The sequence below is a fragment of the Nerophis ophidion genome, linkage group LG22 (genome assembly GCF_033978795.1).
Source record: "Nerophis ophidion isolate RoL-2023_Sa linkage group LG22, RoL_Noph_v1.0, whole genome shotgun sequence".
NCBI lineage: Eukaryota > Metazoa > Chordata > Actinopteri > Syngnathiformes > Syngnathidae > Nerophis > Nerophis ophidion.
The window spans coordinates 28016974-28035037 of NC_084632.1; the positions used below are offsets into that span (position 1 = coordinate 28016974).

At 38.3% G+C, this 18064-nt stretch overlaps 1 protein-coding gene across 1 annotated transcript; it reads right to left on the reverse strand.

Moving 5' to 3' along the window:
* Positions 1-241: 241 nt before the first annotated feature.
* lg22h1orf52 (linkage group 22 C1orf52 homolog) lies at positions 242-10055 on the reverse strand. Its single transcript, XM_061883644.1, has 3 exons — positions 9596-10055; positions 4684-4897; positions 242-1283 (listed from the first exon to the last, which is right to left on the reverse strand). The coding sequence occupies exons 1-3, from the start codon at positions 9899-9901 to the stop codon at positions 1129-1131; spliced, it is 675 nt and encodes a 224-aa protein (XP_061739628.1). The 5' UTR covers positions 9902-10055; the 3' UTR covers positions 242-1128.
* Positions 10056-18064: the final 8009 nt, after the last annotated feature.

The following is an 18064-nucleotide window of genomic DNA, read 5'->3' on the forward strand; positions in this document are numbered from 1 at the left end:
AAATGTAGCTAAAAAACTTTTCAGCAACAAGCTGAAGAGTATTTCTTCAATAGTAATGTCTGCGGCTTTCTAGTCATTTTAGTCTAGATATGGTTGATACAATCAGTCTGCGGGTGCACATTACGGACAAGGCCAGGCACATACCTGGAAGCTGGAATCTTATCAGAAGCATATTTACAGCTTTTTCATGTCTGCCCATGATGACGGAAAGGCTCAAAGAATACCTGTGATCACAAAACTGTTCCTAAGTGGAGACATTTTTATTCTTCTTCTGCATGAAATGTTTAACCAGTAAAACACATTTGGTTTATTGACAAGTAGCCATTCATTGACAAACTTTAACACCAAGATGGATTGTAGGGTTTTTTGTATCACACACAATAATAATAATATTTTCATTATTTCACACTTTATTTCTTTTGCACAAATTTATTGTGCAAACGAAAGAAAAACATTGAACAGACAGTATTATAGTTGTAAAATATCCAAGATGAGAACTACCTTACATCGACTTGTAACTGCATGGTAGTGTCAAGACTTCTAACGCCAAGGCAGTGGATTGTTGAGTGGCAAAAATGCGCCACCTAGTGCCAAAGGTAGACAGCACAGGTCTATAATTAGAAAGTTACTATGACAACACAATATGACTGACAGAAATTGAGCGCAACGCGTCACAAATGAAAAATATCCATAAAGTACATCTCTACACTATAGTATGTGTTATAAAAAAATAATCTTGGCTCGTTGCAGAGAAATCATTGAGCAAGAAAGAGAACTAAATACTAATTTATTATGATTGCGTTAAGCCTTCATTTTCATTAAGTGCCATCCTATTTCTCTATTTCTGACCACCCCAAAAATAACACACAAAAAAAGTATCATCTGGAAAATGTTTGTGTTGAAAAATCAGCCTTTTTGTGTGGCATAAATTCTTAATCTAGTCCGTGAGTCTGGATCCAAACAGTTTCTGCTAGTTTTGAATATTGTGTACCATACAGACAAAAAACAACAAACTGAAAAGATACACACGAAGTCCAGCTACCTACCTGAGTAGGTTGTGCTAATGCTCTTTGCTGATGTAAAATGTTCAAATATGACACTGATTTCATTTTGCGGCCACTTTAGACTTCACTCAATCTTCTGTCTGAGGATCCTTTTCTCCTCTTCAACAAAATTCTTGTCAGAGGTGGCTTGTCCTAAGTCTCTCTTCCTCTTCTCCTTCTGTTGAAAGCTCTCCACTCGACGTGTTTTGATGGACACAGCAGACGTCTTGGACTCCTCATCTAATCAAAAGGTTAGACAATTTAGTGGAATAGAAATTATTAGTAAGGCTTCACTGTATCGCAGATTTGTCTTTTTTTCTTACATTTTTTAAAGCACATTCTACAAACTGTTGTCCTAAATTAAAGGTAAAATTAAGTATTTTGAATGTCTTACATATTGCAGTATTTGTTTTATTTTTCATGATTAGCTTGTACAACAATAATAATAATAATAATAATAATAATTATGCAGCCCTATTTTGATGTGTTCCTTATTAGTTGTGTTCACTGTGGGAGTAAAAATTAAATATAAAATGTATTTTGTGCAGTGTTGACAATATTGACTTTAAGTTTCTTGACTTGTATGCACACCTTTGTCATGTTGCTTCTTGGTTTGTGCTTTGAATGTAAGTAAAGTACTTCATTTTGTGATCTTGTTTATTATATGTACCCTGTAGTCTTACGTGTGATTTTTGGTTATTATGTATGGTTAAATGTTTTAATAGAATACTGAAGCACTTCCTTAAATGTAACTGCATCAAATATTATTCCTTTGTAAGATATAGGGGTGCACTAGAAAATATCATGTCGATATTCGGAATTATGACGTCACACCGATAATCCGATAATATTTAAAAAAAAAATAGTTTCAATGAGGCGAGATTATGGGGTAAAGAAACCGTGCGTGCCGCCCAAAAATGCACGAGGAAAGAAAAAAAAACACCCAGCTTCAACACGTCCAACATTACTTTAATCAAGTGTATGCAGACCACCTACCATAAAATTGTGCAAGTAAACATTTTTGTTAGCAATGTCGCGTCCAGACAGAAGCAAACACAGTCTGAAGCACTTTTTTCTTAACATCATTGCCGACCTTAATGCGCTAACAAGTAGCCGAAACAACAATAACACACCACTTACAGCGATTAAGGTGACCGAGGTTGCATTCAGGAACACCATGAAATTTCAGCATCAAACATTATGACTCAAGTAAGTTGTTTGTTACATTTTCTTTATGTTCAGTTTTGTTGAGATAATTATTAGTTTTTTTTATATAGTATTTCTTATTTATGAAGGTATTACTTGGTTAACGTTTAATTCATCCATTCATCCATCCATTTTCTACTGCTTATTCCCTTTGGGGTCGCGGGGGGAGCTGGTGTCTGTCTCAGCTATATTTACATTAATTTGTTCAACTTGAAAGTCAAAAAAGTATATATATATAAACAGTTTTGTGTATTTGGGATTCCTATACTGTAAATCCCAAAAATTTCACATCAAATCATTGAGGCATGGCGGAGATATTTGTAAAACAAGTTTGCCTTCCTTTATATTTGGTAGCTAGTGACTAATTTGTCCTTAATTATGTCAACATATTTTGCCATATTTGGTAAACTTTTACCTGAGGACATGAGCGCGAGTCCGCCGTTGTAGTCTGAATTAAGTCACAAGGTTCCTTATTTTTCTCCATCCTCTTGTTGTGGGGCAGACTGGTTCAACATGCACATGTATGTTAAAAACCTGCGCTGTCGTCATTTCTAATAAAAGGTATCATATAATTCTGACTTATATCTGTCAGCAGATTTGATATGGAAGCGCTAAAAAATACAACATGGCTGATGGGAGAAAATACACAGTCAAAATGGAGGCACATTAATAATACCACCCACAAAACGGTGTATCTTGAAGAGACGGTAAAAAGCAGACTGAAGGTGGTCTGTAAAACATAATCTATACAAAAAAATGTGACCATGGCACCGCCACTGCATTTAATGCAAACCACTAGGAAATGTTTTAAATGTAAACAAAAATCATAATTTGATCCCTTAAAACACCGGCACCCTTTTTAAAGCACTGATTTAGTACAAGTTATAGTAGTGATGTCATATTTGATTAGGACATTACTACAAGTAGAGTTTGTCAAATTCACCTTTGACTCCTTCTCACTTCCAGTTGTGCACAAACTACAGTTACATCGACTTTAAAAAGAAATAATAGATAAAAATAAGTTATCGGTTATGTGTAACGGACTTGAAAAAACAGGAAATCATCAGTTTCGGCTTGAAAAAAATATCATGCATCCCTAATAGGACTGAGCGGTATACCGGTATTACAGTTAATATCGGTATATTTTAGAAAGCGGTATATATTTGAAACGTTACCACCATACCGTTGTCTTTTGACATGCCTTCGTTACGGACGTTTGCTCTTCTCTGCGCCTGACCAGTGAAGCACAGGGCATCCTCTTTGGATCGCCCTTGCCCCTTGAGTGTTTATTCCAATTTGCTTGAGAACATATCTCAGCTTCTTTAGCGACTTTATCACTAATCTCATGTGTTTATGTTGTTCATTTCTTGTTAGCGATGCAGCACCGCAGCAATCGATAGCTCCTTTTTGCAGCTTGCTCGTTGTATCAAATGTTTAGCGAGACCTCGGTTTAATAGTGCCTCTCTCTGTAGCCCGTGCGGCATGCAGACTAAGATAATGTAGTATAGTGGGTCAGTGGCTGAAAAGTAGTTTCAAACTAAACAGCCAGCTGCTTTCACCGCAATGATTGAGTAAAAGCTCCATCTAATCCCTGAGCACAAGCGTAATGCTAGAAACCTAACGTAATAAACAAAATGAACGAAAACTGCTTTGACATAGTAACGGCTGACTAATTACTTTATAAAAAATGAACAACAGATTATGTTACTACTTACAACAAAAATAATCTGAGTACTCTCAAAAATGGTTATCGAGCCTCAAAACACTTAGGCAACCTTAAGTACTTAGCACAATTTTTTAAGAAACCAGTATATACCGTTTACCGCCATTCGGACTGAAAATATGGCGGTATTAGTTCTGGTCCATATTGCCCAGCCCTGATCCCAAATAATAATAATGCTCAGTTTGAAAAACACAAGTTAAAAGGGTAATAACTTAGAAGTGTACCGTCTGTGACAAACGGAGAAGCGTTTTTGTTATTTACATTTAGCTACACAAGGGTCAAAATTGTAGAAATTTCTCAGTAAAGTCTGATGCGCCCCAGTTGCACATCACTGCAAACTACGAGCACAATAATAAACACTGTACAACGAGTAACAGCGAGACAAAACTAGGTAGTATTTGTACTACAAGATTGAATGTCATTTTTACAGTATCATCATACCTTACTATGTAGAGAATTGACCATACCATTGACTAAGTAAATGTTTACTCTGTCTATACTTTAGCAACTGTTAAGCATATTTCTATCAAACTTTCGGATTTAAAAATAAACATTATTTTTTTGGGAGAAATCTTAATTTAGTTTGACTGTAAATACATTTACTTACAATATACTCCCATGGTGCTAATTGAAACAAATGAAATGCAGTGATTCTTCAACTCCCTCGCTTATATATGTTCTTGTACATGTGCATATTTAAGGTGCACTGACCTGAGTCAATAAGCTGCTCCTCAGGAGGGAGGAACTTGGCTTTGCCTGCGTGACCCTTTGGTGCATCTTCGCCATTGTCCTCATACACATTGGACCACTTTATAGCCATGTCCATGCCAGGAGGGGGGCCCTTCTTCTTCTCAGGCTCTGCTGCTGTGTACGTTTGGGGAGGTGGCACAGCATTTGTGACCCATGGCTTAAACTCCTTGGGAGCCTGAAAAGAGCAGCAACAAGTAAATAAATAAGCTTTACCTGTATGTAGTAGGAAATTAAACATAGCATCTATTTTTGATATCAACACAGTTCAGTCCTCTTCTTTAATGTATTAACGTACTTACCTCCCCAATATTCTTCCTACACCTTTCAAAGATTATTTTAAGACCAATTCACTAGTTCTTCATCATAATACGAGAAAAAAATGTTAATCAAAGTCCTATCTTTGGCCATATCACTCTTAGCCAGTTTTCCATCAAACACAGAGGTCCTTTACTCCGGAATAGTCACCCATCTATTGCAAACTCCTCATCTTCACTGACTAACTTTAAACATAGATTAAGGGACAGCCTGATGAATCAACATCCTCCATTTGTTCCTACATTATAATGTAGCCATACTACTTCATACACACACACACACACACCCTCACACTCACCTATACTCAATCCACAAAAGGTAGACTACTTGTTATCTTTTTTTTATATATACTTTTTTAAATTGTGTTTGTTAATTTACTGCTTTAGGTGAGAACCTTGTATAAGCCTGCACTTATTTCTTATTACTAGGGATGTCCGATAATATCAGACTGCTGATATTATCGGCCGATAAATGCTATAAAATGTAACATCGGAAATTATTGGTATCGGTTTCAAAAAGTAAAACGCCGCTGTGTACACGGGCGTAGGGAGAGGTACCGAACGTCAATAAACCTTTAAGGCACTGCCTTTGCGTGCCGGCCCAGTTACATAATATTTACGCCTTTTTACACATACAAGTGAATGCAATGCATATTTGGTCAACAGCGATACAGGTCACACTAAGGGTGGCCTACAACCAACTTTAACATTATTACAAATATGCGCCACACTGTGAACACACACCAAACAAGAATGACAAACACATTTCGGGAGAACATCCGCACCGTAACACAACAGAACAAATACCCAAAACCCCTTGCAGCACTAACTTTTCGGGACGCTATAATATACACGCCCCGCTACCCCATACCAAAACCCCGCCCACCTCAACCTCCTCATGCTCTCTCTGAGTTGAGCAGGTCCCGAATTCAAAGCTGCTGTTTTGAGGCATGTTAAAAAAAATAATGCACTTTGTGACTTCAAAATATGGCAGGGCCATGTTAGCATTTTTATTTCCATAACTTGAGTTGATTTATTTTGGAAAACCATGTTTTATTTAGGGCTGGGCGACATATCCATATATACGATATATCGCGGGTTTGTCTCTGTGCGATATAGAAAATGACTAAATCATAATATTCGAGTATATGTTCTCAGGCAGTTGCTTTTAGCTGCAGGCATTCAGGCTCTTCTCCTGTCTCTCCTCACAGACAAGCAGGCCTACATTCTTACATACGTCACATACGTGTCCACCCTCGCAGAGGAGAGAGGTAGCATACTGGGCTACGTTAGCTGCTAACGTAGCCGTACGAGAGAAAGAACGTACGGATCTGGTAACAAATGAAGGAAGACTTAATACCCAAAAAAACCCAGCAGGGAGTCCATCGTCTGGCGGTGGTTTGGCTTCAAGTGGGAATATGTTGAACAGACAACCGTAATTTGTCAAGTGTGGGGGGAAAAAGCGTTGCTATAAAAAGTAGCATTACTGCTAATATGTAGCATAATTTGAAAAGTCACTCGCTAGAGAATGAAGAGAATTTCATAACCTTAGTAACATACCACATAGTGAAGGACGAATACCATTTGATTTCCTATTATGCAGCTCATTTTTATTTCACACTTTATTTGACACTTGAAATCTCTCTGACAATCTTGCACTTTATGTTTTGGAAATGACTTGAATGTTTGTGCCATTGCTTTATAACTTTAATAAATACACTTTTGGTCAGTTGACTTAGTTGTGATTTCCCTCTCTGCATGAAAGTTTAAAAGTAGCATATATGAATGCAGTATTAAGAAGAATGTTTTAATGTATACTATACACATAGAATCATCATACTGCTGTGATTATATGCATCAAGTGTTTATTCAAGGGCAAGGCAAAATATCGTAATATATATCGTATATCGCGATATGGCCTAAAAATATCGCGATATTTAAAAAAGCCAATATCGCCCGGCCTAGTTACATTATTTAATGCATCCAGCGGGGCATCACAGCTATATTAGTTATAATAATGTGTTAATTCCACGATTGTATATATCGGTATCGGTTGATATCGGAATCGGTAATTGAGAGTTGGACAATATCGGAATCTCGGATATCGGCAAGAAGCCATTATCGGACATCTCTAGTTAGTATGTGTAACAGGGTCAATTACGTCTTGTAAATAATGTCTTTTCTAATGTTTTATTATTGTTATAATTACACAAAATATGTAAGTTACTTGTAAATACCTGAATATTGTTTGATGTTTTGTCAATGTGGAACCATTGTCTCGTTGTCCCGCCTACTGCAATAATTACTGCGACACCTGTCTTTATATATGCGTTGGACACGCCTTCCAACTTCCCTTTTTGTCTACGACAACGGGAGAGGTAGGTGTCCACGCGACGACAGAAAATGTTTTGTCTTGTTAAGAACTTCAACTCATTTCTTGTTCATTATTATATTTGTGTAGGGGATCGACGATGGCACAAAGTTTTTGATGACAATTGTATTCTGTAAAGTCTATCACGAAAAAATAAGAGTTGTAGAAATGATTGGAAACTCAAGACAGCCATGACATTATGTTTTTTACAAGTGTATGTATACTTTTGACCACGGCTGTGATTGCAACGGGAAAGATGTCTTCCTATGATGGGTTTGTCACCCAAGTTGATTCCTGTTAATAACTCTGGGAATTTCTGTTCGGTCTATTTTTTACTTCGAAGGTATTTCCAGTGTACTTTCTATGCACTGTGAATTCAATGAAGAAAAATAGAACCACTGGGCCAAATAGAGTGCGTGCGATTTGTTTTTAACGAACATCTTGTGGAAATAAGGTCTGTTCACTGCAACAAGTCTGCAGTAGATGGCAGCAAAAACACATGCTCAGAGCTAATATGGCAGCTTCGAGTGGTATTAAAGGCCTACTGAAACCCACTACTACCCACCACGCAGTCTGACAGTTTATATATCAATGATGAAATATTAACTTTCCAACACATGCCAAAAAGGCCTTTTTAGTTTACTAAATTACAATTTTAAATTTCCCGGGAGTTTCGTCTTCGAAACGTCGTGTAATGATGACGTGTACGCAAGACGTCTTTAGGAAGTATGAGCGCTGCGCACACACACAGCTTAGCGTCGTCTGCTTTAACGGCATAATCACACAGTATTTTGGACATCTGTGTTGCTGAATATTTTGCAATTTGTTCAATTAATATTGGAGAAGTCACAGTAGAAAGATGAAGTTGGGAAGCTTTAGCATTTAGCCACACAAACACACGGTGATTCCTTGTTTAAAATTCCTGGAGGTGAAACTTTCCTATGGATCAGAGCGTGGTCAAGAGAACATGGATCCCAACCACATGTCAACCAGCAGGTTTTGGTAAGAAAATTGTGGTTAAAAAGTCAGTTCTTACCAGAAAAAAGCTGAGTTTGTGCCGTCCATAGCTGCCGTCGACTCCCCTGAGACACTGCGCGTCAAGACTCCCGTGAAGACACCCTTCCGACTATCAGGTAATATTAAACTCACTAAAACACTAGCAACACGATAGAAAGATAAGGGATTTCCCAGAATTAACCTAGTAAATGTGTCTAAAAACATCGGAATCCGTCCCAATGCAATCGCATTTTTTTTTCTAGTCCGTCGCTATCAATATCCTCAAAAACGGATCTTTCATCCTCGCTCAAATTAATGGGGAAATTGTCATTTTCTCGGTCCGAATACCACTTTTTGTTTGAGGCCGCCATTAAAAACAATGTGAAGATGTGAGGAGCCATCAAACATGTGACGTCATCGTCTGCGACTTCCGGTAGAGGCAGGGCATTTCTCCTAGCACCGAAAGTTGCAAACTTTATCGTGGATGTTCTCTACTAAATCCTTTCAGCAGAAATATGGCAATATCGCAAAATGACCAAGTATGACACATAGAATGGACCTGCTATCCCCTGTGTAAAAAAGAAAATCTCATTTCAGTAGGCCTTTAAATTACAGGATGGAGCCACGTTGTTTGAATCAAATTTGTGGATTCACTTTTACTGTATACAAAACTGGTATTAACGATAAGCCAGGATAAAATTCCTCACGGTCAGTGTCACCTTTTAGGGACCGGTGTCATTTTACCTGATATTATCAGGTATGTTTTTATTTTACTGTGTATGTAACCCCCCCCCCCTTTTTGTCTACGATAACGGGAGAGGGGCTCGACAATGGCACAAAGTTTTTGATAACAATTGTATTCTGTATTATCAGTAAAGTGCAGCCGAGAAACCCATGGTGTCGGTCGTGTTCCATAAAACACACACAACGCAGAGGAAAAGACCAGCGGTTACATATGTACTTCTCATTACAATTTTTTTTTTTACAATTTTATCTCTTGTACTGTTTATATGGTGCAGACAAATAAATACAACAAAAATAAATACAATGAAATACAGATAACTTCTGATAGAACAAAAACCTTAAGTGTCTCGTTATTGGTACATGGGGTAGAAATGACTCTCCAATTACAGTATTTATACATAAGCGGTAGAAAATGAATGGATGGATAGATAGATAGTTACTGTTGTACCTCTTCGGGTGCTTTAACTGTCAGGCTATCCCAGTCGATCTCCTTGTTCAGAGGGTTGTACAGGAAAGTCGGTTTGGATACCGAGCTGAAGAGCTCATCTGGCCTCGGTAGAACACTTCCACCGGCAGACCGTTTGCTGCCTGAGCGGGAAGAGTCAGGTTCGCTTCCCTGAGTGTCTTTCTCGGGCTTCTGGCTCCTCTCTCCCTGGCCGCCTCTCGCCTCTTCGTCTGAATCGCTGCTGTCGCTCAAATCGTCGTAGCTCGAAAAGAAACCTAAAGAGCCGGTCTTTTTGTCTTCAGTCATCATGTAGCGCCACGTAATGTCTTGTCTACATGAACTCTTTACACGCACTTCCACACACTTGTGATTAAGATAGGATACAACTGCGTTTAGTAGGTTACGTTTCCACAGCTGGACTCCATTTTGAATAAGCCTCCAACTCTGTCGTAAAGCAGTTCGTTGTAGATTATGTCGTAAAGACTATCGCAAAGACAAACACTCAGGCGATCGCGTTCGGCGTTGCCAGGCGTGCCATAATTCGCGTATGTGTATGGTCTTACCCTCCGCTTTTGATTGATTGATTGAAACTTTTATTAGTAGAAATTCCACAGTAAAGTACATGATGTAGCGGCTGGCTACGGGGTGTTAGCCAATTAGTGTTGTGTCGTTCGCGAACGATTCGTTCGAACGAACGAATATTTTGAGTGAACGTACTGAACCGAATCACTTCATGAACTGATTCGTTTCTTTCTCAGTTCAGTTGAGCTCCGCCGCGACCATGCCGGTATGAGTGGAACTGGCGCATTCTGTGACTCACTGAACCCTCGACGTCGGCGTCATCATTGGGGCGGGGGGGGGGGGGGGGGGTAGTGATGGGATCAGCAGTTCTTTTGACTGTACTGAATCACTAGATTCAGTTCCTCAAATTGATTCGTTCAAAATATTCGTTCACCAAATCACTTCTGCAGCAGAGGGCGACAAACGTGAATCGCTTTCCGCAAAAACAATTATTAATTAAGAAACCCTTAACAAATGCCAACATAAAAACTAAATGTTCTGTAGCAAAGAAAATGTAAACTTAAATATGCAAAGAAAAAGAAAATAAATACCTTAAAAAATAAAAATACATTAAGAGCCAGGAAAGCAACATAAAAGCTAAATGTTCTGTAGCCTACGTTTAAAAATATAACAAAGAAATTATCAACTTAAATTTGCAAACAAAAAGAAAATAAATAGGCTACCTTATATAAAACAAAACACATATTAAACCAAGTGCCACAAGTGCCCACATAAAAACTACAATTTCTGTAGCTTACATTTAACAATATAAAAAGGGAAATACCAACTTAAATATGCAATAAAAAATGTATGTGTTGAGATAGGTGGCGACTTATCCAGGGTGTACCCCGCCTTCCGCCCGATTGTAGCTGAGATAGGCGCCAGCGCCCCCCGCGACCCCAAAAGGGAATAAGCGGTAGAAAATGGATGGATGGATAATGGGGACAGGGCGCGTGTGTGTGTTTATTTTCATGTGGCTTGAGTCAACATTAGCTGTTAGCATGGAGAATGAATGGAGAACGGATGCCAATGGCATGAAACATATATATATATCCCCGCAACGGGATGAATAAAATTGGGAAATAAGCCTACTAAAATGCTTGCAATCAACAGTTAAATAAATACGCCTCGTTTGTTTAGTGCAAAAACTAATATTAGATTAAGAAACCCTTAACAAATGCCAACATAAAAACTAAATGTTCTGTAGCAAAGAAAATGTAAACTTAAAATAAATACCTTCAAAATAAAACAAATAAATTAAGAGCCAGAAATGCCAAACTTAAAAACTAAATGTTCTGTAGCCTACGTTTAAAAATATAACAAAGAAAATGTCAAAATATCACAAGAGCGTTGTCGTTCACTGAGTGATTCATGTCGTTAATCCGCGGTGAACAAATCCTTCGCTCAATCCCTCCCCTCGCCCCCATGATGACGTCGAGGGTTCAGTGAGTCACAGAATGCGCCAGTTCCACTCATACCGGCATGGTCGCGGCGGAGCTCAACTGAACGATGAAAGGAACGAATCAGTTCATGAAGTGATTCGGTTCAGTACGTTCACTCAAAAGTTTAGTTCGTTCGAACGAATCGTTCGCAAACAACACAACACTGCGGGGGGAGGGACTGAACAAACGATTCATTCATCGCGGATTAACGACATGAATCACTCAGTGAACGAGAACGCTCTCGTGATATTTTGATATTTTCTTTGTTATATTTTTAAACGTAGGCTACAGAACATTTAGTTTTTATGTTGGCATTTCTAACTCTTAATTTATTACTTTTATTTTGAAGGTATTTATTTCAAGTTTACATTTTCTTTGCTACAGAACATTTAGTTTTTATGTTGGCATTTGTTAAGGGTTTCTTAATTTAATATTTGTTTTTGCACTAAACAAACGAGGCCTATTTATTTAACTGTTGATTGCAAGCATTTTAGTAGGCTATTACTATTTTTTTTATTTCCCACTTTTATTTATCCCGTCGCGGGGATATATATATATATATATATATATATATATATATATATATATATATATATATATATATATATATATATACATATATATTTTTCATGCAATTGGCATCCGTTCTCCATTCATTTTCCAAGCTAATGGCTAATGTTGACTCAAGCCACATGAAAACAAACACACACACGCGCCCTGTCCCCATTATCTCAACACATACAATTTTTATTCCATATTTAAGTTGATATTTCCATTTTTATATTTTTAAATGTAAGCTACAGAAATTTTAATTTTTATGTTGGCATTTGTGGCACTTGGTTTAATATTTGTTTTGTTTTATTTAAGGTAGCCTATTTATTTTCTTTTTGTTTGCACATTTAAGTTGATATTTTCTTTGTTATATTTTTAAACATAGGCTACAGAACAGGGACGTGCACCTGATTACAGAGGGGCAGGGACTCAAAGTCAGAAAAGGGCAGGAATTTTTTTGGGGTCCTTTACACAATATGGAAAGTAATGTAAAATTAAATTTGCTCATAGGAAGCTAACTACTTAGCTGTGTGTCCTTTGTAGGTAAAAGTGATTGCCATTTCTTTTGTGTCAACAAATTATTGTCATCATGAGTTAATTCACAATATCATAGGCTTGGAAGACATGAAAAGCAACAAAACACTGGTTTATTATTAGGCTATTTATTGTTAAAGATAAGCACTTTAATATTGAACACTGAACAGTGCAACATGAACTTTGAAAAAATAAAATAAAAATAACTACCCAAATGGAAAAAACTTCAATGTGAAAATCTGTCCTTCTTCCCTTAACTTGATGAAAACACCATCAAGTTGTAACTTATGGTCTTTCTCTCTTAATGCTCAGACTAAACAACTGAAACGCAATACAACTTTATATCTAAACCTGTACTGTGAGAGAAATGTGAGCCGCCGTAAACACAGTGCCTTTTATTTTGAAAATTAACCCGGTGTTTTATCTTTTATTTTGTACACTACTTCGTACCCGCACGGTCCGCTCTGCTCTGTGCTCAATTGATGCGCCGTGCTCCGACGTCCGGCAAAAACGGAAGCTGACATATTGAATAATAGAATAATACAGCGTTTTTCTGAAATATTACCCATATTAGATGCTGAATAAGTGGACGACGACTAGACCATAACTCACAGGTTCAAGTTGCTCCACTGTCACGGCCGGAGCCGCAGTTGGCTCTCTCTCCTCTCTCTCACTCACTCACTCGCCCTCTCTCTCTCTCGCTGGCGGAAGCGCAGGCTCAAACAACCCGGTATTACAAGAAAACGTGGAGATTTTGTACCGCTGTTTTTTTGTTTTGTTTTGTTTTTTTACATCCCTAACAGGAATTTATGAATGTTGTTTAAAGAAACAAACAAGCAAACAAACAAACAAACAAACAAACAAACAAACAACAAACACACACACAAACAGACAGGCAGAAGGCACTTTTTAAGACGAGGCAAAAAAGGGCAGGGGCTCAAGCACCCATAAGGCCCATTGTGTGCACGGGCCAGCTACAAAACATTTAGTTTTTATGTTGGCATTTCTGGCTCTTAATTTATTTGTTTTACTTTGAATGTATTTATTTTCTTTTTGTTTGCATAAACATTTAGTTTTTATGTAGGCATTTGTTAAGGGTTTCTTAATTTAATATTTCTTTTTGCAGAGAGCGATTCACGTCTGTCGCCCTCTGGCCCACAGAACTGTAGCTGAGTGATTCAGGCTCGCTTCACGAACCTACAAGAACTGACTGGTTGTTGCTGAGTGAATCACGTTTGCGCTGCACTCATTCATTCAGAATCAGGACTCGCGATTCGAGAACCTCCTGACACAGAGAACTGACTGTTTCGCGGAGGGGGACGTCACATTGAGGATCTCATTCAGTCACTGTGCGCGTCGTTCATTGGGTGCTGAGGGCTTGTGTGGTTCACAAACTGACACACACCGAGATCTGCCGCTGGGGAAGCTGTTACTGAGTGACTCATGATTCGCCGACCTGCACACAGAATTGCTGCTGCAGAAGTGATTCGGTGAACAAATCTTTTGAACAAATCAATTTATGGAACTTATTCTAGTGATTCAGTACAGTCAAAAGAACTGCCGATCCCATCACTATAGCCACTGACTTTGGCTGGGGGGCGAGATTTCCGGGAGAGTTAGGGAAGTGACGTTATTGATAGGAAGGGGTAGTTCGAGTTTTGCCGGGAAAAGGACTGGAGACACATGAGAGCTGTTTGTGGTTGAATTACCGTATTTCCTTGAATTGCCGCCTGGGCGCTTATTAATTTAAAACCTCTTCTCACTCCTGCGCTTACCAAAGACATGCGGTAAAAGTAAGCATGCGCTAATTATTTTAAAACCTCTTCTCACTCTGGCACTTACCAAAGGTATGCAGTAAAAATTTGAGTGTGATGTAAGCTTGGACCTTAAACCCTACTGAATAGCTCTTAAAGGCCTATTGAAACCCACAACTACCCACCACGCAGTCTGATAGTTTATATATCAATGATGAAATATCAAATTGCAATTTTAAATTTCCCGGGAGTTTCGTCTTGAAAATGTCGTGAAATGATGACGTGTATGCAAGATGTCACAGGTTTTTAGGAAGTATGAGCGCTGCGCACACACACAGCTAAAAGTCGTCTGCTTTAATGGCATAATTACACAGTATTTTGGAGATCTGTGTTGCTGAATATTTTTAAATTTGTTCAATTAATATTGGAGAAGTCAAAGTAGAAAGATTGAGTTGGGACGCTTTAGCCTTTAGCCACACAAACACACGGTAATTCCTTGTTTAAAATTCCTGGAGGTGAAACTTTACTATGGATCAGAGCGCATTCAAGCGAACATGAATCACGACGGAGTGTCAACCAGCAGGTTTTAGGTGAGAAAATTGTGGTAAAAAGTCGCTTCTTACCGGAGAAAAGCTGAGCTTGTGTCGTCCATAGCTGCCGTCGACTCCCCTGAGACACTGCGCGTTTACACACCCGTGGAGACACCCTTCCGACTATCAGGTGATATCACTAAAACACTAGCAACACAATAGAACGATAAGGGATTTCCCAGAATTATCTTAGTAAATGTGTCCAAAAACATCGGAATCCGTGCCAATGCAATCGCATTTTTTTTTTCTTCTAGTCTGTCGCTATCAATAGCCTCAAACACGAATCTTTCATTCTCGCTCAAATTAATGGGAAAGTGTCGTTTCCTCGGTCCGAATAGCACTTTTTGTTGAAGGCTCCCATTATAAACAATGTGAATATGTGAGGAGCCCCCACACTTGCGACGTCATCGTCTGCGACTTCCGGTAGAGGCAGGGCATTTCTCTCAACACCGAAAGTTGCAAACTTTATCGTGGATGTTCTCTACTAAATCCTTTCCGCAAAAATATGGCAATATCGCGAAATGATCAAGTATGACACATATAATGGACCTTCTATCCCCGTTTAAATAGGAAAATCTCATTTTAGTAAGCCTTTAATGCTGGATTTCCCCAGGGATCAATAAAGTACTTTCTATTGTATTCTATTCTATTAATCTTCTTCCCTTTATCCGATTTAAAATTACCGGTATAGAAATCAGCCTCCTCCATTTTGAAAATGATGACAGGGGAAGTGTCACTCGTGACGTCACGAGTTTGACCAGGCGGTAATACTAAGCATGCGCTAATTATTTTGGGAAGCGAGTTTGACCTGGCAGTAATTCAAGGCAGGCGCATACTATATGCCCTGCGGCAATTCAAGGAAATACGTTATACCTTGTGCAGTAAAGACAAGACAAAGCGAGAAGTCCAGGGAGCCTACATTCCTGGGATTATTACAATATTCTGTACAATTGACCACTAAATGGTAAAACCCAAATACATTTTTGAACTTGTTTAAGTCGGGGTCCACGTTTATCAGTACATGGTAGAATCAATTCATGTGCAAACAATAATTCCAAAAATCCCAATGAGTACGATAGTTTGTTAGAAAACACACACGCCCAACGTCTCTCATGCCTCTTTACAGCCAGATGGGGGCACATTTTTACATATAAAGGTAAAAGTGGGAATGTTGTCTATCTGTGTTGGCCCTGCGATGAGGTGGCGACTTGTCCAGGGTGTACACCGCCATCCGCCCGGTTGTAGCTGAGATAGGCTCCAGCACCCCCCGCGACCGCAAAGGGAATAAGCGGTAGAAAATGGATGGATGGATGGGTAAAACTACATTACTATACAGGTTTATGTTTTACTGTAGGTCAGTGGTTCTCAATCTTTTTTTTGTCATGTACCCCATGTGAATTTTTTTTTAATTCAAGTACCCCCTAATCAGAGCAAACCATTTTTGGTTGGAAAAAAGAGATAAAGAAGTAAAATACAGCACTATGTCATCAAATTCTGATTTATTAAATTGTATAACAGTGCAAAATATTGCTCATTTGCGCCCCCCGCGACCCCGAAAGGGAATAAGCGGTAGAAAATGGATGGATGGATGTAGTGGTCTTTCTTAAACTATTTGGAAAAAAAGATATAAAAATAACTACAAACTTGTTGAAAAAAGAGATTTCTACACATAGAAGTAATCATCAACTTAAAATGCCCTCTTTGGGGATTGTAATAGAGATCCATCTGGATTCATGAACTTCATTCTAAACATTTCTTGACAAAAAAAATAAATCTTTAACATCAATATTTATGGAACACGTCCACAAAAAATCTAGCTGTCAACACTGAATATTGCATTGTTGCATTTCTTTTCACAGTTTATGAACTTACATTCATATTTTGTTGAAGTATTATTCAATAAATATATTTATAAAGGATTTTTGAATTGTTGTTATTTTTAGAATATTTCTAAAAAATCTCACGTACCCCTTGGCATACCTTCAAGTACCCCCAGGGGTATGGGACCCCCATTTGAGAACCACTGCTGTAGATGATAGTCCTGCGCAGCGTCCTTCCATCCATTCATTTCTACCGCTTAAAACAAAATACTGTATATTGTACAGTCTTTTGTATTCGTATTGTGTTTTGTATATTGTACAGGATTGCTTATTATTTTTATTAACTAGTAGTCTGTTTATTTCAATTCTTAGTTTATTACCTCTTGTGTAATTCATTTTTATCCCATATTTGTTCCCACTACCGCACCTTAAGTTGTAGTCCTTAATCTCGTTATATGCAAATATAATGACAATAAAGTCCATTCTATTCTATTCTATGTTTCACTGTAGGTCAGGCCTGGGCAATTATTTTGACTCGGGGGCCACATTTAGAGAAAAAAAATGTGTCTGAAAATATCTATTTTTATGAACACTACTACAAACCTCATAATAATGTCTGATTGAATGCTAAAACGTTATCACAGACCATAATGGAATTTTACATTTTTCTATGAAGGATAAAACACTGAATATTGACAAAATATGAACGTCTCACACCCCCTTTCGATCGACACATTTTACAATCAAGTGAAACGCAACAACAGTGAAATGTGAACGCGAAGGGTACAAAATAAACCCATCTACAATCTGATGTATCAGATACATCACTATGCTTTCGAACTTTATTGTGAAAATCTCCTTCCGTGTATGTGGAAACGCTCCCCACCCATACTGCTTAGTGCCTCGTCTGAGCTTCTGTGACTTACATTACCCACCATCCATCCATCCATCCATCCATCCATCCATCCATCCATCCATCCATCCATCCATTTTCTACCGCTTATCCCCTTACATTACCATAGTAACTAATTAGAGGACCATATAACTAATTAGATGACCATCCATCCATTTTCTACTGCTTATTCCCTTCGGGGTCATTGGTGCCTATCTCAGCTACAATCGGGCGGAAGGCGGCGTACACCCTGGACAAGTCGCCACCTCATCGCAGGGCCAACACAGATAGACAACATTCACACACTAGAGCCAATTTAGTGTTGTC

Coding starts and splice junctions, on each gene's coding strand:
- lg22h1orf52 (XM_061883644.1), bottom strand. CDS start 9,901: ATGATGACTGAAGACAAAAAGACCGGCTCTTTAGGTTTCTTTTCGAGC. Junction 4,898..9,595: donor CAGTTAAAGCACCCGAAGAG/GTACAACAGTAA, acceptor TGCTCTTTTCAG/GCTCCCAAGGAGTTTAAGCC. Junction 1,284..4,683: donor GGAGCAGCTTATTGACTCAG/GTCAGTGCACCT, acceptor CCTTTTGATTAG/ATGAGGAGTCCAAGACGTCT.